The 26100-nt window shown below is 37.6% G+C and overlaps 1 protein-coding gene across 3 annotated transcripts in view; it reads right to left on the bottom strand.

The window, feature by feature from the left end:
* The window catches only part of cacna2d2a (calcium channel, voltage-dependent, alpha 2/delta subunit 2a), a 236788-nt gene that overhangs the window by 85023 nt on the left and 125665 nt on the right, over positions 1–26100 (bottom strand). For all 3 annotated transcript variants that reach the window (XM_028447748.1, XM_028447747.1, XM_028447746.1), the window contains exons 5-6: positions 13644–13688; positions 8252–8390 (exon numbers count right to left, since the gene is read on the bottom strand). In XM_028447748.1, the coding sequence (XP_028303549.1) occupies positions 8252–8390; positions 13644–13688 (184 nt within the window). The remainder of the gene's footprint in view (positions 1–8251; positions 8391–13643; positions 13689–26100) is intronic.

Below are 26100 nucleotides of genomic sequence, written 5' to 3'. Positions count from 1 at the left end.
CTCCTACAATGCCTTTCTGATTTGGAGAGAGATCAACCCGACCTGGATGTCTCGTAAGCAGAACAAGAGGAGGGTGTTCCTGGAGCAACTAGGAAAGGCACTTGTAATTCCACTCATTGAAAGAAGGAAGCATGTCCCCCGCACAGAAGCCTCAGCAGCAGTTGTGAAAGCTATTCAGAGTGCAGGAGCTCCTGATCAACCTGAGGATCCAGCTACCACAGCCACTTCCCTAGCTAGGGCAAGTAAGAGGAAGAGATGTCAGTTCTGCCCTCAAAAGAAGGACTGTAAAACACATACTGTGTGCTGCAGGTGTAAGAAATATATCTGCAAAGGCTGTGCACTTGCAGACTGCCCTACATGTGATAATTAGTTGAATGAGTTATGTTATTTTTCATATTTTTGTATTGTACATTGTCTTAAATTGTTCACTGGAGAAAGTAAAAGAAAGAAAATGAGTCTTTGGGATGAATAAAAATGCATTCAAAACTCCTTTTTGCACATTTTTTTTTTTTCTTAAGCTATAGAAATACAAGTGAAGAGGGAAAACTCAGGTATTCACACATTGTGTGGTGTTGTTTCTTCAAGCAAGATGAAATTTGGTGTGTAAATTCAGTTAAGCTGCTTGTATTGGGGGTTTAGTGAAGACGGGTCATTTTGACCCGGAGGACACAGGGTGTATACAGAAAATGAGGACAACAGGAGGGTTAAACAGCAGTGGCGTCGGATTAGTTTCAGAAAAGTTTCTGATGTGAAAGAACATTTTTTTACACTTTTTCAATGTTTTCATAAACAATGTTATGCGAAGGTTTGATTGGATTCAGGATTTATTTTCCAAACGGTTTGTCCACATCAGACAGACAAACAAAAGCCTAAAAACTGATTTTGAATAGGTTACAAATGTCCTGTTTTGCAATAAAGTCCTGTTGTTTTTAATATTTGCTCTTATATTAAAGGCACTGGTATGAAATAAGAACAGGGATGTAACGAGTAACAGAGTATTGATGTGAACCATGACACCTTTGAATCGATTTTTAACTGCCTCATGATTAATCTTTACATTCCTAAATACGAATGTTGTTATTATTTAGTGTTCAGGTATATTTTATATGCAGAGCGAAACAAAGAGCAGATATCTCACCATGAACTCGTCCGATTACTTTTTAAGTATATATATTTTAAAAATAGGCGCAGTAAATAACAAATGTAATTTGTGAACCTGGTGGTGAGTGAAGTGGAGTGTTCTGTGCTGACTGTTCTAATTAGTGTGCGGGTAAATGATAGTGCCTCTTCAATGGGCACACGCTGGAGGAGTTGAATAGTTGAGGGGGATGAGAGAATTACTGAAGTATTACAGCTTTCAGTGTTTAAACCACTTCATGTTTTTTAGTATACCATCTCCCTTTTTCTCCCTCTCTCTCTTTTCCCTCCTAAACCACTCATACTTTCTTTCAACACATTTAAATCTGGTTTGATGTAAAGAGAAGCTGAGCTGATTTCCAGCATGGTGTAAGTTGGTTCACAGGAAAACGTCAAAACCTCAACTGGAGGAAACCTGCAGCGAGCAAAAGGAAAAACAAGGTATACTCAACTAAACTTAGAACGTATTCCTTTACAATAACAAATGCAGCATTTTGTGACTTACATCTGTTGTGTACAACCGTGGTGACATTACAATTATTAAAACAATATATATATGCACAATATTTGTCCTTCAGGCCATCCAGGTTTTACGTCTATATGATTGTGGATTGAAGTTTAAGCATAACCAGAGGTGAAAGTAACTGATTACATGTACTCACATCAGTTAAAGCTGATATCCGGAGTTTCTGACAAACGTCTCGATGTCCCGCCCTAAACAGCCTCACTTCCTCCCACTGCCTCTACCAATTTACCAGAAGCCACGCCTCTACTTTTTAGCACGCGCATCACGGAACATAACAAGGTCACATCAGGTCGCATTGATATAGGTCTATGGGTCAGGTAAGAGTCAAAATCATATTTACCGTTTACTGTTGTGACGCACGGCCTTGTTTCTATGCACAGTTCCGCATTCACTTTGATTGACAGACTCAAAGACAGGAAGTCAAAGCCTATTGGCGATGGTTTCCATTTGTATAGGGGTCTATAGGACTAAGGAGGGACTTATATACATTAATGTACATGAATGACCACCAGCAGCAGACCTTAGTAAAAGACTAGTTAGGTATTTTTCATATTTCAAAAGAATGATACATAAACATAGATTTCTCAGAAACTCTGGATATCAACTTTAAGTACATTTTAAAAGAAGTAATTGACTACATTTCTACACCCAACCGTTACTGAGTAAATTACAGTGATTTGTGATTGTTATATTATATTTTATTTCCATTTCATGGTCATTTTCACATTGAACATAATCCATATGTTCTTAGTCGTGCCATTTCTGATTAAAGCACAGCCACTTTCTTGTGTTACTCACAAGAATTGTATAATTTGAGAAACATATTTTATACAAATGCCTTTTTGGAAAAAAAATAATCCAACTGTACAAGATTTGGTCTCTTCCTTTTTAAGTTTAAACATGAGATATTTACTGTACGGAAGGGAATCGTGGCAAAATGTATTACCAACAATAAACATTGGGGTTGAAAATAACAAGTCATTTTGACTTTAGGTATTATCTAATTTAACTGCTTTTTACTTGTACTTGAGTATTTTATGTATGACTCACTTGCACTTGTACTTGTGCGCAATTTCAATCATGTAACAGTACTTCTACTTGGGTAGGATATATCAGTGCTCTATACCTCTCAACATAACAGAAACTCTGAAAAGGCATATTTTTAATCCATATGTTAAACAATGGGTTTGTAAACAATGTACACTCTGTACTTACAGTATTTAACATAACTTTTCCAAGTGTCTACCTTTATTTACACATACATTTTCCTAGATGTACAGTATTTCTAATGGCATATACTTCATTTGACATCCTAGTTAGAACCGTAGAAGCCATTGGCAGCAAAAACAAAACAAAACAAAACCCAAAAACAACAACTCTATAATGGTGCACTTATGATGGTTAAAAACCACCCTAATAATGTCAAGCCAATGGCGCCTACAATCATAGACAAATAGATAAATGATGACATCGACAGCTGGGTTTTTTTCTCTCATTTTTTGTGCTTGTGGATTTGGTGTGTGGATAATCACTCACTGCTAAATATTAAAGCTTCGCTCTCTCATCTGCACACACAGCTGGCCAGTTGCAGAAATACATTTCTGATAACCCACTCTCTCTCTACAACAGTAAGCTAAAAACACCACATCAGGCCACCGGACACGAACAGCGGATTTAAACATTACATTTACTGAAAAGGGCATTGAAAGCAGTTTTCCTATTGCATTGTCAAACTATTAATACATGACAATCACTGCGCTTTGAAATACAGTGAATTTACAGGCTTGCATATTTTCAACACATTTTAGTGTATATGCGATGAACCAATCCGGCTTAGTGTCATGTATTATCAAGAAAATACTGCTTTAAATAGCCAACAAGTGACTGAATCTATAATACAGTTTGTATTTACAGAAACCATTCTGTACCAATATTCAGCCCAACCAAACATTTTATTTTGGAGATAATAACAATAACCTGACAAAAGAACCTGTTCCTGTTGACATGTCCATTTTTTTTCCTCATAAGCACCAACGTTCAAAAGGTAACAGCACTAATGTTAAGCTAATGAGATATTTTTAAGGCAGAAATCAGGACTGGGATAATGGATTTTAAAATGGTTTGTAACAGTCGGGGACTGATTCTATGCCACAATAAAATGACATGAGATCAAGCAGACAAATCAAAACAATCAACATCCTTAAAGTCCGTGAAAAGCAGAAATAAATTTGTGTTATGAGTTCGTCACACCACAGAAACGTGTCATTGACCACTGAGCCAAATTTGAAAGATGAAAAAAAAAAAATCACTAATTATATAAAATTTGGTCTCAAAATCATGAAAAAACAAGCATTTCTCTCTGTTTTTAAATGCTGGGGGCATGTCAGTTAGAGGTGCTGGAACCACGCCCATGTGCAGGTTAATACATGCTCCATGTATTAACCCTAACCCTATGAGTGAGAGCAGTGTGAAACACCAAAAAACTTAGGGAAAATTAAAAAATGCTCAGATCGGACCAAACAAGATGTCATCCCCCGGGTAGAGTCAGAACTGCACCTGCTAGAGGCCGCGGAAGTTTGGTGTGCTTCAGCAGCAGGGTCGGGTTTATGCTAACGATGGCTCCATTATGTAACGCAGCTATGGTTTCTGACATTAAATCCTGAACACAGAAATATGAAACACCGTTTGTGAAGCCTAGCTGCGCAATTAAATTCTAAATGGTTGAATGGCTTTTTTAAAGGAATACATTTATGACCTATTTAATTAATTTAGGAGAAAATGGCTGAATTTGCTTTACACTGACTGTTGAAAGATCATAAAATTCAAAAAGAAAGAAATCAAAGTACTTCCTAATGTACCGGTCAGTCTCCCATCGAGATGTAACTGGAAATTCAAGCAGCTACTTTCTGGGAAACACTCAATTTATTCAGTGCATTATTGTTCCCAAACCACAGAGCACAACCTTGACTACGCAGAGTACACACACTAATCAACAGACGCCCAGGCTCTTCATCATCTGACAATTGTTTGTGTGTGTGTGTGTGTGTGTGTGTGTGTGTGTGTGTGTGTGTGTGTGTGTGTGTGTGTGTGTGTGTGTGTGTGTGTGTGTGTGTGTGTGTGTGTGTCCTTCTACTGGAGTGACTCTATCCACTCCTGCAGCTTATTTCTGCTCATTCTGAAGCCACATATGATCTACTGCAGTAGACTAAGACCTCTTAAGAATCAGTTAACTCAACTACATTCTAAATTAACTATCCCATAAATGGTCATTGATCGTCAATCCCTTTTCCAAATAATTAAGATAATTTATTCACTAATATTTGGGGAGAACTGGTATGGAAGTAATGTAGTCTAATACTAGATGGCAGTACCTGCTGTGGCCAATCAAACTTGAAGCACTTTGTTGCACTTACTAAGGGTTTTTCCTCCAGTCTAAATTCTTGCTCATGATGTTAAGCATTCTGGACAAAAACGTCTGCTAAATAAAATATAAAATTGGGATAAAAAGTAACACGACCATTTACTGTCAAGTGGGAAGAAAGACTTTCAGTAGCCCACAAACTTAAGAAGCTGAAGTACCAAGACCTCATAGACGAAGCCCTCTCTACAGGTTGGAATGCAGCCCTGTTCCCTATCGAAGCAGGTTCCCTTCATCATCTGTGCAACACTTTCTTCAAAAGATTGGTTTTTTTAACAAATCCCACTGTATATCATGGAGTAACTTTTATCCCACTCATGTGATACTTTCGTTTTAACTATGACAGACAAAAGTAACAATGCAAAACTTCAAGTTACACCGCAGTAATTACACATGTGATTGAAAGTATACGATTGTTAACACTGGTTTCCTCTAAGGTTGTGGATTTTTCAAGTTAAAAATTAAAGTTGTTTATCGATGGAAGGAAAATGCCTTGTAATTAACCATGGACATTTATTCATACCTGTTTCTTCTCCTTCTCACGATGTAGCTTTGTTATCTGTCTTTAGGCAGGGTTCGACTCTGTGATACAGGAAAGTCCTTTTTTTTAAAAAAAAAAATGTTGGACATAATTGTGTCTTCTTAACACAATTTGAGCGTTCCAAAAAGACCCCCTAAGTTAATGAAGTTAAGTTATTAAAAATGACCTAAGAGACTGAAAACATTCATAAATGTATCTAAATATATTATTCTTTTGTTTTGGGCCCAGAGTACATTTTAGAATGAATTTATGCTTGTGTAGCAGCATGCCATTCCGCTTATTTATCAAGAACAAGAAAAACAAACAAAAGCATGCACACAGGTTCATAATGATATTGGTCCCCCCCCCCCCCAATCTGAACAGCAGACTGTGTGATGATGATGAGAGCTACCTCAACATCAGCAGCAGCAAACGTTTGCCACCAACAGAGGAAAGAAACAAACACTTATCCAGACTGGAGATTAATCAAGAGGCCTTTAATCCATGACTCCTATGTTCAGACAGACAGAAGAGCTAAAGCTGCTTCAAAATGGCCCCGGGATCAATGTGCAGGCCTGATTGCTCTATTGTGAGCTTGCTGTAGCCTTTGACCTCTCTGGCTTAAGCAAGGCATATAATTGTGACAAGATTTGTCTAGAGACACGACACAGACAGGTGCCACGCAATCCCTGTTCCACAAAGATGGCAAAGCAACTACTAGACAATACCAACGGATATAGAAGTTACCACAGTGACTTCTGTCCGTCTGCACATGCGCATTTTCCCGACTTTTCAAAGATTGCCCAAAAGGTTAGATGTGGATAACAGAAGGAACATGACAAGTGAGATCAGAGTCCCAGAAAGTACATGTGTTCTCTTTTGTCCATTTGACAGGTGGAGACTAAGGAAGGTGTTATGGCTGCAGGGCCTCACACACAGTGCCAGACAGGAAAGGCCGAGTCCAATGGGAGGGCTGATCGTGTCCACGTATTGGGATAAAAATATAAATGCATGTAACATTTCAAACTGGTGGGAAAGGCTTTTTAGATAACATTAAAGTGTAAGTACACCCTAAAACTACATTTTTCTACTAAATACATATATGATTAGGTATGATGTAAAATAGCTTATTGATCCTAGTTACACTTTTCACATTTTATTCTAAGTATTTAAATTTAGCATTTTAGTTGTAATATGTCAGTGTTAATGCCCTCTATGGGTTGAACGGCGCTATTGCACTTTAATTTAGCTATTGGCTGAGATGAGATCAGTGACATCTTTTTGAATCAGTGACATCAATAACCATAACTGTTGGCCCCGCCCCTCCTACAAAAGATGGGAGGAGGGACAAGGTTTCCTCCTCTCACAGCCCTCAATGAGCATTGATTGACAGCTCCATACCCCTGTCTACAATGGGCCTAGTTTGGTTTTTCTTCTTCGTACCCATTGTTGTTATGCCAATTCTGATCTAAATAAGGGGCGGCGCCCTTGTGACGAACCGCAGTTCTCCCGCTCCTGTGCTCCTATGGTATAAACGTTACGTGTGATTGTCTTTTCATGTTTTCTTGGACGAGATGAAACTGAAATGTAATGTTGTTGCTCTGTTGCTTTGTAACATGTGCAATGACAAATAAACTCATCATCATCATCAACATACAGAACTGTGCAGCGCTGTGAGGGCGGGGCTCCTGTGACTGGGCGTGTCTTAACTACTCTCAGAGCAATGCCCATAATCAAGGCCTTTTTTAAAATTTCCTCCTGGTGTCAGATCAGCAAAAACCTAGGGTTGTCCTTACACTTTAAACATAAAACTACTTGTTTTTTATGGTAAATTTGACTAGCCTAGTATCTGTCAAACTCATTTGTAAAGGTAGTTTAGAAAAACGATCATAGTTTTTTTTTTTACCAGTTATTGGTTATAAAGGTTTAAAGTTTGTATTCCCATGCAACCAGTGTTTACTTCCTTTGTCCATCATGGGAAGTATTATGACGATGTACGACGATATGTTTTCCTCGAAATGCTTTCAGTTGCTTGTGTCTCATCAGTATGTTTTAAGTGTTTTGGATGGAAGGCCGTGAGTTCAAATCCTAGTTGAACTTTTATTAATTCATTCGAAAAAATACAATTCTTAATATCATGTACATAAAATACAAATATTTAAAGTGCCACAAAACACAGTGACTGTACAATACATACATCAATTAATTTGTTGTTCTTTTAAATAGTATAAGTTTTCAGTGAAATGGCCTCAAACTTTTGAGACTTTAGGTTGGTTCTTCTTCTGTTGCGCAATTCTTCTTCACAATGTAAATGGTGAAGCGACACTGCGCCCAGCAGTTCATGTAATGTAAAAAATTAAGCCAAAAGTGGCCTGATTTTATCATGAATTTACAACGAGAGAGTCTATATCTTTATTTCTATTTTTTCTTTTGCCCCCCCCTGGCAAGAATCTCAAACTCCACCTATGTTAGTTAGTCATCTTTTGGTAATTTGGTTAGATTTTGCTCATTTGATGAGAGCCTCCTCACCTCACAGAGACGAAAGATTGCTAGAATCTTTAAAGCGATTACATTTTTCCGAATAAACAGCATGACAAACGACACAATCGGTCACAATGTGATGCAAATTAAATGAGAATGCATGACTTACAGCCTTTATATATGTCTGTGGGAATCTGGACGGCACTGTAGGAGTAGTTGACCTTGTTTTTAAAATTGGGATCATCCACAAACTCCAGCTCCAACGAGGATGAGAATTCCAGTGGAATCTCCTCTTCTCCATCCTCCGTCTGTGGACGTACACACACAAAAGCTTAGTATACATACATCTAAAAAGGTACACCAAGGCAGAAAACATACAATAGTTGAGCTGGACCCTGTAGCGTTCTACACCCAGCACATAATCCTTTTAAATTGGATGTTAAATTTGACAGAACTGTGAGTACATAAAGAAAAAAAAGCTATTATGTAGCCTGCTTTTATATTTGGGTGGTCCAGTTTTTTTTCCTTTCATCAGTAAACAGCAGCAGGTATTAGAGCTGGCACCAAACAGAGAGTCATTATTACCTACAGTGATGACACATATTGTTCCAGATAAATTCACCTCAACTTTAAACAGGATCTATTACCCCTTAATCACTGTCTAGCTCTTTTTGTTCACAATAATAGTGTATTTTACAATGTGTTTCATTAAAAAAAAAAAAAAAAAAATATCAAAATATTAAAAAAAAGAGCCACATGTCCAAGAGAAAGTGACATTTAAGCTTGTTATCTTAACAATGAGGTTCAATCTGTGCTCGTTCCCTCAAGATAAGCGGAGTGTTGATTGTGAAAAATGGCACAATGTAACTCGCTGTCTGCTTCATCTTATTACTTCATTCTTCATAATGATAGTGTGTCTGTGCCAATACACAGACAACAGGCTTAAACTATACATTTAAAATAGAATACCTCTTTGATGGCCTGTCATAGCTGCACTTAGCAACAACATGCATCTGTAATTCTATTAGTCATATTCAATGTTTGGAATTACGGCGCTTTATTTTATTATTATTTTAAACGCCGTTAAGCAACTGAGTTTTTTTTTTTTTTCAGTAACGGGGTAATCTAACTAATTACTTTTTACGCCGTTACGTTATTCGATGAAGCAGCAGAGAGTGTGGAGCAGTCCAATGAAAAGTTGTCATTTTTAAGGTAGCGATACAAACACTACTTTAAATTAATTGTGGTCAAAGACCAGATCGTACATGTGAAGTGTACATTATATCCAGGAGTGAAGACTTGTCGACATCCGTTGTAAGCAACTCGAATTTAATGAAACAACTCACACGACACACGCATCTAAAAAATCTGAATTCTTTGACATTTAGCAACTTTTCTTTTTTTTTTTTTTTTAGTAGTTACTTTCCTTGGTAATGAGATACTTTTAGGATAGAGTAATTCAATTACAAACTCAGTTACTTTTTGGATCAAGTAGTGAGTAACTATAACTGATTACTTGTTTAAAGTAAAGTAAAGAACACTGGTTATATTTCATTCACCAAAGACAGTGCCACCCTCTGAAATTGACTCATTGTGTATTAAGTCTACATTTTTGCATTTGCAATGATAACCACTTTGTTAAAGCATTGTGGGTAAATTAGATTTGATCCAATAACTTTAAATCCAAACTCTATCTGATATTGATTTACATGTTTACTTTGATTGACTTGAATACTCTGCATCTGATATAACACTACAGTGCATGGTTCTATGATGTAAAAAGGTTTCACCGCATTATATTTCATAAAATGGGCATTATCGGGTAAGGTTTGCATTGATATTATGATGGGAATAAAAATAGAAATACTTTGAAATCTTACACTGGACTATAATATAATGAAAATAAGTCAGAAAATACAATTGAATCGATTTAGAGTAATTTTAAAGATTTTTTCAAAACAGTAGTTATGGCTAGACAGTCACACCACATGATATTTTGACACTTTGAATAACAATTATTTACAGAAAGTAACATTTTTGGAATCTTTTTATGAATTTAAACCTTTTTTAACAAAAATAATATCAGTTGGACAGAACATTTAGGTTGTTCATGTTTTCTTATGTACCTACTGTATATAGTGTATATCTGACGTACCATTAAGGGGATAAAGTTATTGTCAAAAGGTTGTGTGATAAATATGCATACACAAGTAGGGTCTGCATATGTACAAGTTGTGTAGTTAAAAACACAACAAATGAAAAAAAAGTACAACTTTGCAAATTTACATTGGTGAATTAAAGTTGTTTTTAATAAACTACGTCAAAAGCTTAAAGGCCTGATGTGTAATGCAAATATTGCGCAAATGGGGAATACAGAGCAAAATCAGCCATGTAACCTATAGATTGTTTTAATGTTTCTTTTTATCATGTAAAACTTGAAACTTGACTTTTAAACAAAAACTGACAGTAATATTGTCTGTACTATATTCAAATTCAACTGGAGAAAAACCACAAATAAATAATATGCAAATTTACACATTTTATTTGTTTGTACATGGATATTTACGTGTGCATGTACCAATCGTCTGACAGTAGCCTTACCCCCTAATATGCCTTGCCTGTAGTTTTATGGATGCAAAGGTACGCAAGGTATAAGAGGATCCATCTCCTCGCATTGACTGAGCAATCTAGAAATTGATTGCAATCAACGTAATGGGCCCTACTCTTAACTTTTCTTTCGCTTTAATCTTTTTTTTTTTTTTTATAGAGTACAGTCAGGGATTGAGAGGTTTAGGATTAAAACACTGTGTTATCAGATATCACATTGTATTAAGCTTTGCTCTAAATATAGACATCATCCAAATGTCCTGATATATAATCTGCATCAAAAATCAGACAACACAGGATAAAGATAAATAGATAATTCATGTTTTTGATATTGCATTATGTCAAATATGATATAAATATGATACATTAGCTGTGAGATTAGCTCTTCTTTTTTTTAGCATTCTGAATTACAGTAGATTTATTAAATTATGAAATATGCTTAATGGTCCAATAACATGAAACGTGATGAGGCGTGATGACTTTTCAGCTGTGATCACAGTGAGATCCAGGTGTTTTTTTTTTTATTATTATTATTATTGTGAGGCATGACACTCATTCTGCCAATGTTGGTCATGCAAATTTTTAATACTTCCATCAGCAGAGCCTAATCATAATTAACCGAGGCAGAGCCTAATCAGGAGCTAAATAAAGACCGGTTCATTTTCTTCACACATTCACCACTCATTTTGCTCGAGTCATCAGCTAATTTGGTAATTCTATCTTAACCATCCTCCAGGTTTAATTAACGGCTGAAAAGGCCAGAAAATGACATATTTTTCAATAAATGCTTCCTTAAATCCCACCTTTAGCCAAATAGGTATAATATAAAACATTCAGTCTTCAGTGACTAACATCATTGTGTATGAGCTTTCTGTCCTTTATTTTTCTTTATAATTTCATCTCTGCATATTTACAAAAGACGCACAGTGTTGACATACCTAAACGTACTAAAAACTTCTAAACATTAATTTGATGAATACGACCGCAAAAGATGTTCAACAAACCTTTTAAAGAGTGTCTTTACTGAGTTTTAGATTTACGTAAATCATATATAAATACTAAACACATGGGGTTGCCTAGTGTATGGAATGAGCTACACAAACACATTTGCCTTGCCATTTGTTGTGTTATTTTCAGAGCAGACAGGAGATGAAAAAACTTGCTCGTCCATGTGACACGTTGGCCGCCATTATGCTCAAAGAAAATGTGGAGGAAAGCACTAAAAACCTAAATAAAGATGAAAATCAAATAAATTAAATTGTGATTTTTTTGTCTTTTTTCCCCTCCTATTTTTATGCTTCTTTTTTTTTTTTACCTGCCTAGGGAATTCAAATGCTTGCTATAATCCGGCATCATTTCGCATATGGTTTTTAAAATAAATGTTCATTAATGTGCACCGCCCCTATCAAATCACAAATAAATAAATAAGTGTGTTTTTTAAATAAGTTTGCACATATTTTCTTTATTAGTAATACACATAGGATATATACATTTTCAATACAGGTACCGTTTAATATCAGTGGTAGAGTAACAAGAGAACTCAACATGATGATATAAAGTACAATTATTAGTGCCTTTAATCACTTACCTTTGTTTGAACCAATTTTTGTCCCACATCGCTAACAGTGCAGGACTTTTACTAAGGCAGCGTAAAATAACCCTCAAAAAAGGCGTCAAGATTGACACAGGAGAGGATTTTAGCTCAGGAATGCCCGCAATGCATCTTTTGCAAATAAATCTGAATCTTTATAGTTGTTGGTGATGTCGAGGTTACGACATGTGTCACAGATTTGCCCTCAGCGTGGCATGTTAGTGATGACCGATGTACTCCAATTAGATGTATGTCAGCAGCCCCTAAAGCAAAGTGTTATCAATCATGAAAGCAGAAAGAAAAAAATCACAACATGATTTATTGCTGCTCTACCTCCTTTTTTTTTTATCTTTTTGTGATGATATGAATGTAGGTCTTGCATTGCTTTTTGTAACTAAATCAATCAGTAGGTTGGGGCTCCTCAGCCTCCTTCTTCCTAAAGAGGAGCTGCTGCACATAAAAGGTGAGGGCCAGAACTTCTCTTTAAAGGAATGAGCCCATTTTTGGGGTTTGATGTAAGTGGCCTTCTCCGGCGTGAATGGGCGACAGTTCGCAATTTTGAGGGCATGTAAATGTGGTAGAAATGCTTGTTTCTTCTCAATAGCTGTGTTTTCATTACAGATTTTTTGCAAAATAGAAGTGATATTTCTAAATGTCAACAAAGTATAATTCGCTTTGAACGTGCTTCCATTGAAGTTTGCTTTGGGCTGGAGCCTCATAATTACCGTGAAATCTCATCCTGCGAGACTTCACTGCAGGAAGATGGACGCTCCAACCCTCCTTATAAAACTCTGTATTATTCTGTTATTTGCTGTCTAATGTGGCAGTAATAATTTTTAAGTATAATGCTAAGAAATGTCTCGGTCTCCTTTTCTGTTTACACGCACCGCGACATGTTTACTCGGAGTCATGTGACCAGGTACGTCATACTCTGTGACGTGTTTCCATAGCGCTTTTGCAACACACTTCAATATCGAAACGTCTGAAATTCCTCCTCATGAAAGCGTAGAAACGTCTTTGCGACATTTCAGTGTTTTTTCGAAATTCAGATATTTTCATTCCCAATTTTTTTTGCGCCATTTACATTTTGCGCATTTCCGAGGATAATGGAAACACAGCTATTCAAAAGCAACGTCACCTCTTTGACATACACAGACAATTAGGGGATCCACGATTGACGACAAAGTGGGGTAAGGTGGGGGTTTATGGTGGGCATTACCGTTGATAAGGCCGAGGGAAAAGGAAGGGTCGGTGGGGTGAGGTTGCAGGAAAATTCTGGTAGGAGTCAGGAAGTGGAGAGGTAAGGGCTTTGGGTGTTACCAGGCATACACGGGAAATGGGGGACAGTCCGTACTGTACTCACATAGTCTGAATCCGCTTTGGAATCGTAGTATGAAATGGCATTCTCCTGTGCAGAGAAGAAGAAGTAAAAAAAAAAAAAAAAAAAAAAAAAAAAGAAAGGAAAGGTGATGAGAGATATAGCAGCACCTATATCAGCCCCGACCTGTGGTGGTAAGTCAGAGAGAGAGAGTCATGGTTATATTCACTCACACTGTTCAGCATGAGAATATAATCAGCATCACAGAACAAAGAGAGAAGTAGTGTGATGTGAAACAGGTGAGCGGCCAGCAGCAGACATACTGACAGATGCTCTAAAAAGCATCCTATCAATGGCTTTTTTTTTTTTCTTTTTTTTTAGATGAACATGCAATCGATGTGGCACATGTTTGAACTTGTGTTGCAAACACTGTCGCCACATGTTCTTGTTGTCAGCTCAGTGCTGCTGTAGTCATGAACTCAAAAGGCAATGTGAAGTCAAGCAGAAGAAGAGTAAACCTCTAATATCAGCCTCTCTGGGAGTATTATCCCCTTCAGTCTAGACAAACAGCTCTCTACGGAGGGAAAGGAGGAAACACCGCTCCGTTACTTGTGTTTGTTCTCAATATTCTCAGAGGTTTCTACTTTTTTTTTTCTGTAGCCTTGTGTGCAGGATGTCAGCCTCTGAATGTCCTCTGAACTGATGTCCTTATCTAGAGTAGAGGCCGGGGTAGGGGAGGGCGAACGCAGGGAGCAGCATCCGTGTGGCCTGTCTCATTATTATGAGGAGGCAGGCAAAGGATGCGCTCTCAAGGGCACCAGTGTGTCTGCCTTTCAATCCTTTGGAGTAGCTGTGGTCATAGTCTGATGAAAGACAACAACAGACAGACAGTGGGGTGGGGGGGAGGGGCCTTCTGTGCAGGCTTAGTCAGTCTGACAGCACCACAAACTCACAAACTACCTAAATGTGTCACTTCATCTCATGCTCAATTCTTTCATTTGTCCCTCCTATCAAACAAACAACAGTTCACACACACACACACACACACACAACTGTCTATAAGCAGTGGTGGGTAGAGTTAACAACAACGGTACTCAAGTAAAAGTACCACGAGCCCAAGCCGTCAAGCAAAATGCCGTCCAAGATGGCTGATAAACAAAGACCTGTGACGTCAGCTGCAAAACCTCTATATAGGTTAACTCACTCCATATTAGCGAGTTAGCATTGCTATCATGAGTAACATTTCAGCCTACTTAACATTGAGTTTTCTGAGATTTAAAGTGGAATTCTTAAAAATCGAGATTTTTACCATTTTGGGCTGACAAAGTAGGATGTGCATTATATGACATTTGAAAGACAAACAGGGTCTGAATGTGGGGCCATGTTTATGAGGGAGACACCTGTATTTCTTGAACTAGAGAGAGGCGAAGCGGGGCCGTGGAGGGGCGGGGCCACACCTCCGTCCTGCCCAAAGCTGCGTCTGAGCTCGTCTGAATTTATCTAAATTAATGTAACAACATGCATGTAGCCCAAAGTAATGGGGTAAAAGTACATATATTTTCTCACAAATTTACTCAAGTAAGAGTAGAAGTATTCTGCAAAATAACTCCTCCTAAAAGTACAATTTATCCCAAACAAAAATACTCAAGTACATGTAACGGAGTAAATGTAACAATACTACCCACCACTGTCCATAAGTATTCTCCCTCTGTCAGCATTCATCTTTCGCTCTCATCCTTTAAGCACAAGTGGATGCTACACGACCATGCTCCTGGTGCGCCTCCAGTGCTAATATGCATGTCACTTATTAACTCTACTCCCAAAACAACCATCTAAAGAAAAATACTGTGATCAAAACATAAAGTGACACCCCACATGCACAAGTGGGCACTCACACACCCGCACAAATAAACCCTATATGCAGAAATGAAAGAGAGAAAGATAAGAACATATTGTTCCTGATGTAACCTGGGTTGATTTGGAGGTAAGAAAGAAGAGGATGGGATAATATGAAGGGAAGTAGTGAGAATAAGATAATGGGTGGTGATGATGATGGTGATGATGATGGTGGTGGTGGTGGTGGAGGGTGCAGTGGAGAACGGACAGACAGGGCTATAAATAGGCCATGCCTCTGCAGAAAGAGAAAGAGAGCGAGATTGTGTTGGCCAGCGGGATTGATCAGAAGCCCAGACCTGCTTAGACCACTGCCATCATTCTACCATATGTACTCTGACTCCTACAGCATTACAACTCATTATTCAGGTATATCAAAGCCAGGTTTCTCACCCACACCTGAGGGGAAACTTTTCAGCATTTTTACATAAACAAAACACACAGAAAACAACTTCAGCTTGTTTACTTACTGTGTTTTCTTTTACACGTGGGCAGTGTGGTATGGTCACATGTCTCAATGGGCTCAGGCTGTGGACTGAGCATTAGTCTGATGCAACACAGGCCCAGCCATTATCACACACCGATTTATCTGCCTTGTGCACTCTGCCAGTTTACATGTTTGCTTATGTGCCCATTTGTGCTTTAGAAAGCAAAGAAACCAAAAATAAACACTCGCTCTACACAAGATCATGCAAAATCACACAAAGTCAGAGAATTTCTTACTGACACAAAGCGCTATCAGTAAATTAAATCTGTCGTTCTGAGTGAACCGACAAATTCTGAGGAGGAGACACTCGTGGAGGTCAATCGATCTTCTCTTACCTCCCTCTACCTCATACTCTTATCCAAATCAGCCTCCTCTTTTCCCCTTTGCTTTATTTTTCCTCGTCTTCCTACACCTCCCTGTCATCTCTTATCGTCGTCTCCCTAAATCCCTCCTTCCACAGCCTCCACTAACCAATTTCAAATTTAGCAATCCAGTGGTGTGGAGGTTAGACGCGTGCTGTTGCTATAGAAACCACGTCTCTGCTCTAAACTATATGTGACTTAATTCTCCTTGTCAGGGCTCCCATGTCTGCTTATTGTGATGTCGCGCCTGGCAAACGTCTGTACTCTATAACCTTGTTTTGTCTTTCAATCGGGCTTCAATTCTCCATGTGTCAGATTGTGTTTTTTTTTTATTATAAAAGTGACTCGTTCCTTTGAAGCTGTATACTTAAAGCTGCTTCCCTCAATAATGATTCACGAGATAAAATCATAGTGTATGTTTCAGAGGACAATGATCACTTACAAGATAATGATTTGAAAGTTTGTACAAATACTTGACGATTTAATAAATGTAAAGGAAAAAAAAAATTGAAAAAAAATCAGACAAAATGCTTTAGAAAGTTGACTTGTAGGGTGATTTGTAAATTTTGATTTGTAGTTTTTGGGTAATCAGAATAGTTAAAATTATGTGGTTTGATGGAGAAAGGTTGGTGGGTTCATCAATTATGTGTCGATTAAAGGGCCCATGTTACGCTAAATCAACTTTTCTGTGCTTTAAACATGATAAAAGTGCTATATGGGCTTCATACACATGCCTAAAGTGTTTTTTTCATTGATTCCCTCAATCATTAGTTGGAGGATGATTTGCTCATTTCTTACTGCAGGGTGAGCCCAAACACCTCACTCCAATTTGATGACACGTTCCCACTTTGATGACAAATTTGACGTGGCACTGAGCTGGAGAAGCCGCGCCTCCAGGAAGCTCTATGCCGTGATTGACATGTAAACAGACACGCCCACGAAGGTGAGCATTTCAGCGTGCTTTGCGCAGTGCTATGTATGTATTTTCTACAGTCTGTGTATGTACCGGCGAACGCCCCACCCCCACGCTCTGTCTCATGTTTATAAAGCAGAATGAGCTCGGCTACGGAGTGGGTGGGAGGAGGGCGGGCCGTCCTCTGGCCCTATGTCACCGTGCGGGAAGGAGAAAGTCAGTGTCCCGTCTATAGACACGCCCAATCATGAATATGCATAAGTAGACCGCAAATCAGCCTGTTTGTGTAGAGTTGCTCAGAAAGTGACTTTTCAGAGGCAAGAGGCAAAACAGGCGAGTTTGTATGTATGTTTGTTGTATGTAAGTATAGAAATGCGGTTGTTTAAGATTGTGTGTTTTTTGTTGTTTTTTTAAACTTGCTTTTTTATTGTTTATTCATCTATAAACAGGCATATAGCATAATTTCCGGGCTATAAGCCGGTACTTTTTTTTCTCACGCTTTGAACCCTGCGGCTTAAACAATGACGCGGCTAAATTGTGGATTTTTACTGGTTTTACAAGCTTCATGTCGCCACAAAATTGAACTCCATCACATTAAACCAGGTGGAACAATTAAATTGTTAACATTAAATCACTCTTGCTCGCACAGAATCATTCTGATCACTCATTTTGTCATGATGCACACTGCCTCGTCATAGCAATGACACAGAGAAATGTTGTCAGAGAGAGAGAGAGAGAGAGAGAGAGAGAGTTAGGTTTGTTCAGGATTGATCGGTGCTCTGGACTCTGAGGCTAATGTAAGGAAAACGTCAGCCAGTTTGTAACAGTAGCATAACAGCATGAAGTTGCCTAATGACCACGTCGGATTTGCTCAGAAGCAATCGCGTCCGTATTCTGACTCAGAGTCCGACTCGCTCTGATCACTCTGCAGTAGTTCACGGTAAGAAGAGCGGACGAAGCGGTGTATCGGTCTGGTTCCAGTAAAAAGCGACCATAAAAAGTTGTAAATGGACTGATATGTAGACGTGCGGCAGTGAGGATGTGGCTTCATGTAGTAAAAGTAACTTATCAGTTGAAAAGCGAACATTTCCGTAAAACCTAACTTGAGTACAGCAGCCCGCCTACCTGCCCGTTCTGATAGGCTGAGTTGTCTGACGGGCACCCTCGTCAGCCAATAGAGTGCGGCCTATGTTAGGCTGCAGCATTTGTCTGGATTTTTCTTAGAAAATTGCTAAATTATGATAATGCCGCAAATAAAACAGTGCACTTTATAGCCTGGAAATTGCGGTACACACAATCAAGTGAACAGTTCACGTCGGGGGTACAGAGATTCTGGAGAAAAAACAACAACAATACAATTAGATGCATAGTGTTAATTGTGTTGTTTTATTACATTTTATTTGTTAATTTGCAGTGTGAACGTAGTCTGATATAAATCTATCAGGGGTAGCAGCGTTAATGTCATTAGATCTCTAAACCTCAAAAAAGCAACTTTAGAAAAGCACTAATTTGACAAAGAGTGAGAAAGAAGCGTAACAAATGGTTCATGCCACTAAGTCAAGCTGTTTTCTAATTCAAGACTCTGTCCCAGTGTAGGAGAACAATATGGTCTCAATCTATTGAGAGTGAGGATTTGCAAGTTTTCTCAATGTGCCGACTGAGACAGGTTGACATTTGGTGTGAGACAAGCGTTCGATCACAGGTGGGGACAGATTACACTCATATTCATATCTCCTCTGGACACCTGCTAATGACTTTATAATTACAGAACACACTCTGTAGCTCTGCCATGCCCCAGGGTGCGCACACATCCGTGAAGTAACATGCACCCACACACACACACGCTGCACCTCACTCATGGCCCTGACAGTCTGGTAATCATTTTCGGCATCCGTTATAATTACGGAGGTTGACATTATATCAAACACAATGACAAATTTTATGTACTGCTCTTCATCTATCCACACACATAAGCCCATAATGTACGCAGAGGCACAAAATACACTCACACAAACACATCGAAAGCTATAACTTGGTGTGAAAATACTTCCAGAATGAAGAAAGAAAACTTAAACAACCTGGTCTGGCACCACAGCCAACCCGTGAAGCTATACATTCTCCCACCCTTTCTTATCTCGTATACGCTGTAATCTCTTGTCTGTACTAATCTCACCTTCTGTCTCTTTTTCTGCACACTGTCCCTGTAGTCCATCAGTGATAAGCACAACACAACATCATTTACACTATCTAGATTGAGTGCACCTGCACACACAGATTTCCACAAATCTCACATACTTTCCATTGCAAATGATCTATGTAAAACAAGAAATGATCTATGTAAAACAAGAAATGATCTATGTAAAACAGGAAATGATTGACATCTAAATTATTTTTTAAGAATGAGAATACATACTCAAGGGTGCTTATATGAAGAGTCAAATTAAATCAGATCACAGCATCAGAGGTAATCATTTCAGCTCACATTCTTTACGGCAGTCGGAAAATTTACAACAAAAAACAGCAAATCATTTTTCAGTGAGAGGTCACCATTTGACCCAGTGTCCATAAAAAAAGCTCTCCAGGCTACACCTGTCTGTGTGTGGAAGTGTCCTTGAGTTGCACTCAGTGGAGGATTATTAGCACCTCTATATTACAGCTCTGTTGTTGATGTGTGTGTATAGTAGAGGTGAATGTGGGTGATCATGTAAAAAGCTACAGAATTACTCAACTGGTGACAAAAGCAGTACATAAATCAAGTCAATATATAATATAATGTGACGTTTCACATAAATGTGTTTTTGGAAATATGCTGATGCGTGTGTAGAAGGTATAAGTGTAGGTTTCTGTGTTATGGCTGGTGACTCGTTGAGGATTTTTTCTCTGCTTTACTTAGGAAACCTGTTTCAGTCCTTTCAGTCAGTCAAGCCCTATCACATTATATTACACTGAAAACAACGCAGAGGTGTTCATTAAGGTGTTATTTTCTAAGGATTATGGTCTAAATCAGGGTCCACCAACTACTTCAAAGGTATTGAATAATCTGAAGGCTACCAGTTAGAGATTCACTTCTGAAATACTAGATTTTTACAGTTACATTTTAATTAGAGGGAAATGTAATGAAGGAAGACCAGCAGTAATTTAATAAGGTAGAAAATGTTATTTTTATTAATGTATGCAATTGTTTAATTTTCATTATTTTTAATAATCATGTTCCTGTTTTCCTAACAACTGTAACATTTTGTGCAATTTAACTATTATGTAACTTAACAAAAATCCACTTTCGCTTAAAAAAAAACAAAAAGCCTTTCTTATAACAATCTAAACAACAAATCTCCTGCATCTTTTACTAAATCTGTCCCGTGACACTTGAACACATTTATTACAATGTTTCAGGGAAATTAAACATTCAAACATGGTTAATAAAGTGCAAAAACCTGTGAAGTACAGCAGTATTTAACTCTAATAAATATCTCTATTTGTCTTCATGAGTTTGAACCCAGGAAAGTAAACAAGACGATCATTGGTGACTAGTGGTGCTGTTAGAACAGGCCTGAGGTCATCTCACATGGTCCATGCAGGCACCATAATGATCTAAGTCAGGGGTCTGCAACCTGCGGCTCTGGAGCCTAATGTGGCTCTTTGACTCTTATGCAATGGCTCCCTGTAGCTTTAAAAAAACTATTGAAATAAATAGTTTTCTTTTTTTTACAGAAGCTTTTTGATGATTAATGACAAATAAAATCAAGATTTAACAATTTGTTAACCTAAAATAAATCACATTGTGCAATGACTCGGCCACCTTCCTTCCTTAAGTTTTAAATCCCTGGTAAGATAACTAAACTAACAAAATCACTATTCTGGAAGAAAATTGAGATTTTAATTGTGTGGGAACAGATTCATTTAACCGCAATGTGCCGATTAAATATGCATGCTTTATGTGTGGTAAAAAATGAGCAATTAGCATGTGTTGGTCATGATCATGTGTTATCAAATTCATGTTACTTTTTGTAGCCTTTCAAATACATTAACTAAAAAAATATCTTCTTTATATAACATTGTGTTCATGTAAACTGAGATGTGTAAGAATTTGAAGATGCAAGATACTGTTTTATTTCTTGATGTCAATTTATCTTATTTTATTTTAAACTGTTTTTAACTTTCCATTTACATGATCAATAAAGATCTAATCAAATTAAATCAAACATTATTCTATATAATTTTAACTGTACTTACCCTTACCCTTCCATAGGGAGGGCTGGTGATGGTCACAATTAAGCAATAAAATAAATCAATGTATTTTATTGCAATAACAAAATATGCATTGCTGTCTCATAATGATTGCACTTCCTGTGGTGTTGACCTTTGACAGCATGTGCAGACAAGATTTAAAAAAAAAAAATTAAAAAAAAATAACTGTATAGAATGAAATACACTGTATTGTCTTCATTTTTTCGGCTCCAGGAGGACTTTAATCCAGGTGAGATGAGGCTAAATGGTTCCTTCTAGTACTGCTGGTTAATTAATGTGCATCAATATACTGTATATTGCCCTGTTTTACCCTCCAAACTGGAAATCAAACTTTTTGGACCAAGAGCAAAAAATGAAAGCTATGGAATTTAAGTAAAAGTCAGATTAGAAAGTGCATTTGTAAGGCCTCAGGCACAGCAGCTTCATGTTCTCCCTCTCTCTCTCTCTCTCTCTCATTGGCATGCTCCGCTTCTTCAAGCTTTTAAGTGATTAAGTGAGCTGCTGCGACCACAGTGTTGAGGCATTGCTTCATGCAGATCTTCATTTGTATGCCAGTAAACAAATGTGCCCCCAGATTAAAGCTCCAAACATGCAGTGCAAATTCAGCAAAGTGAATGGCATTTTTCATGCATATCTCATCAGTGTCCTGCTCTTCCTCAGGCACACTGTAATGAATCCTTCTCAGTGCACAACCAACATCAAAGACTTTCAAAACGACGGGCCCCCAACAGTAAGAAGCACTGAATTAAATAAGGAGGAGAGATGTTTATTTTAAGCAAGAAATCTATCCTTAACTAATGTGTGGTAGCATATGTAATATTTGGGTTGATTCAACATTCATTTTCTTCATTAAATCAATTCATCTTTTAGAAAAACAAGTCAGGGTCACATGGTGCTGGGGCCAGCTAATTAATAGAGGTTAACAGGTCAACACACATTTATTTCTATGGTCATTTTAGACATTTGAATAAACATAGCACTCACGTTTTGGACAGAATTTCTTGTGTTTCTTCACAAGACGAGGACAGCAATTCAAACAAAAGTTTGTTTCCGGTATCTCCAGTGAATTCACCTCACTGGTCTAGATCAATAGATCAAAGATCATTTTCTCAAAAGAAAAAAGTAAAAGGTTGAAATTGACACTCAAAAGTTGACTTAAATTAATTACACATTACATTTCGGCAGAATTCAGATATTTACATGTAGGTCAGAAAAATCGTTTTGCCACAACCTTCAGTCTGTGAAAACACCAGAAATGTGTTGGGAAGTCACTTTGGAGGCAAACGCAAAAAAATCACGTTAAGAATGAAGTAAAAAAAATGGGACTCCACATCCCACAATGCAATTAATGCAACTTTTTCAACAATATCAATAAGAAAGTGTTTAAAGTGGAATAATATAATAAAACAGACTTTTGAGTGGTAATTTCAATCTATTACATATTTTTTCTAAAGGACTAATCTTCGGTTTATTGATCTTTGATGGACTAATAAAGGTTATCTTTATCTTTATCTTAGGCTTACACTATGGATTTCTCCAGCAGCTTTAAGCATTGCTAGGAACATTTGAGCTTTGCACAGGAAAACCTGAACCTTTAACCCACAATCTTCTTGCGATGAGTCAGCAACACTACAAATCTCACCCCAGGGAGCCAGCTTGGATTATCCTGCTGGTCACACATTCATATGTTTCTCTTCTCTCCCTGTCTCATTCTGTTCAATACTCTTTCCTTTCTCCATCTCTGATCTGCAATTTTCTCCTTGCGGCACCTGACGCTCCTCCCTCAGTAAAAGTAAATCAGTCTGTGAATATTCTAATCCTGTGATAAGAAGGGAAGGCTTTTTTCTGCTACACTTGGGGTAATGCTGCTCTCATTGTTGGCTGACAAGGTTCCATGGAGGAACATGTTTTGATGCTGATACCATCATTACCCTGGATGGACACAGAGCAGATAAAAAACCTATCCAACATGACAAATGCAGGCTAAACAAGTCTACAATCTGATTATCACCGCAGAGGGAAAGGAAAGGGGTTGTAACACCAAATACAGACAAATCAGATCTACAGTCCATTGCAATAATAAGGCTATTGTGGCATTCCGAAGGGATTTGATAAGGAAAACACAATATCCACAGCTAACATTTCATGGCAAAAGAAGCACCCAAATATTCTACGCAAGCTGTAGGTTGTTCCAGACCACTAACTTCCCTTTCACTCAGCTTGGAAACTAGTTTTATTTCAGGCAAATGTTTTATGTTCTACTTTTCCTGAAGTGCTGAATAAAGCATCTCATTTTCGAGGTGTTTTTAACCATATCTGCTAGTCGAAAGAGTCAGTACCCGTCCCTTCTTTTCAGCACAGCTAAGATTGTCCAATCATCAATCAGTAACTGCAAAAAGCAACCTGTTATTTTCAACCCTGCAATCATCTCCATCAGATGCCTTGCTGTCCCTTACAACGATTTGTACATTCAGATGAAAATGGCTACCCCGCTTTAGAATATCTATGCACAGGTTTCTAGGGCAAAACTGACTTTGCTCACCAAGTAAAAGGTGTGCGGGAAAAAAAATCGATTCACTTAAGAATTGCGATTCTAATCATACGCATTTTTTTGTTTGTTTTTGTTTTTTTGGAAGTCAAACAATACAAGTTGAAACACAAAACCAAAACGACAACAAAAAACAGATGAAGTACAGGTTGAAAGCAGTTATACAGTATATATATATATATATATATACAGAATATAAAACAAAACAAAAGGAGGAGCATGTGTGCATAAGAGCTGAGGAGGAGCTGAATAATTACCATTTTTTTTGTATACCTTGAACTTATTCTTGTAGTCACTGAGAGTTGAGGCTTACTTCTGGAAGAAAGGAGTAGCTGGCCTAAGCTTTCATTTAGAGAATTTGATTTATGCAAGTTATTTCTTTTTATTTGCCTTGGTGTGATTACATCATTGGAATCAGTTTATTTTTATCGAGAATTGGTTAAAAAGAGAATCGATTTGAATCGAATCGTGACCCTAAGAATTGAATCATGAGACACCCAAAGGTCCACATCCCTACCAAGTAAACAGTAAAAAAAAAATCTAAAAAAGCTGTAAGCTACAGCATAACCAACTATGCAGCAAACATTGAGTGATAACCAGTTACTCTTTTTAGTTCCATGTGCCCCACTAGTTTTTCCTTAAATGAAGGGGTACCCTTTCATTATATCATAAGTACCCCGCAAGATATTTAGCAGACCCTGTTTATATGTGTGAACAGACCCTTCATTGTGTTTAATCATAAACTTGTTTAAAAAAAAACAAAACTATTTTTCTTTACCTTAAATAGTAACTAACAATGATGTTTTGTCTTAAAATAGATGAATAAATGTTTCCATGTATTCCCTGCAATGTTCTCATGCACATCAAGGTTCATCGTACTACTGATTTAAAGGTATTTAGTGGAATAACTAGATTTTTTATGTGCAATATTACTCAGTACTCGGTGTAAAACCCCACTTATCGCTTATTCATATATGTTCTGTACTGTTATCTTGAACAATGTCTGTTATATATTTGATTCTTTATTATTTCCTTTAATTTTTACTTTGTGTATTTGTATTTGGCTTTCTTGCTTGGTTGCTCTTTGTGTCTTTGGCTGCTGTAACATGTGAATTTCCCCACTGTGGGATAAAATATAGTAATCATCTATTTGCTGCTAGGTTCAGTTGAACAATACAACAGGAAAAACAACAAGGGAAATTGACTGACATCATAGTGTTGGGTAATGCTTTTTCCTTCCAAACAACAGCATCAAGAAATTCATTGTTTAAATCTAACCTTTGTGGTTACATATTTTCAAACTAGGCTATTAATCAGGCATACAATAGAGAGCCTTGTATTGAGAGGATACGCTATTGATTAGAAATAAAGTAAAATAAAAAAAACATAAAGGGGTAGGTATTACAGACGTTAAGGTTCAGGCCTCCATTTTCTTTCTCAACATATATCCATCCATATCTTCTATCTACAGCATTCTATCCAGTTCTGGGTTTTCTTTAATGAGTATCTCATGAAGCAAGGAGAAACTTTTTAAGCATAAAATGTAGAAAAGAAGAGAAGGATAGAATGTTAAGTAGTTCAGACAAAAGAGGAAAGAAGTTGAAGATAAATTTTATACCTTGGTAAGTACCACTTAAACAAATTACAGCAGCCGGCAATCAATAAGCTAATATTACCAACGCCTCCGTAACCACAGCAACGTGAAGTCCAGGCAGTGAAGTGAGCAGCGCGGCTGTTTATTAAAAGTAACAGGAAGGCAGAGGAATGTCTTGTGTTTACATAAAAATGATGCCATAACAAATACTCACTGTGAGTATAAGCCCACATCTGATACACTTTTTAAATAGGCTTCTTTTTTTTGTCAATATCAGTTATACCAGCCCGTATTGCATGCAAAGCTCTGGTTTCCATTGAAGCAGCCACACCACCAGATAACTGGTAACAGCGGAGACTCTATTAAAGGAATCAAAAATGTGCTGGAATTTTCCTCCCTTCCAGCATATGGAAGTCCGTTTCTTGGATCAGGATTTGGCGATAACGCTGTTTATACT

The sequence above is a fragment of the Gouania willdenowi genome, chromosome 5 (genome assembly GCF_900634775.1).
Source record: "Gouania willdenowi chromosome 5, fGouWil2.1, whole genome shotgun sequence".
NCBI classification, from domain to species: domain Eukaryota; kingdom Metazoa; phylum Chordata; class Actinopteri; order Blenniiformes; family Gobiesocidae; genus Gouania; species Gouania willdenowi.
The sequence above is the reverse complement of the archived record's forward strand: the minus strand, read 5'-3'. Positions and strand labels throughout refer to the sequence as shown.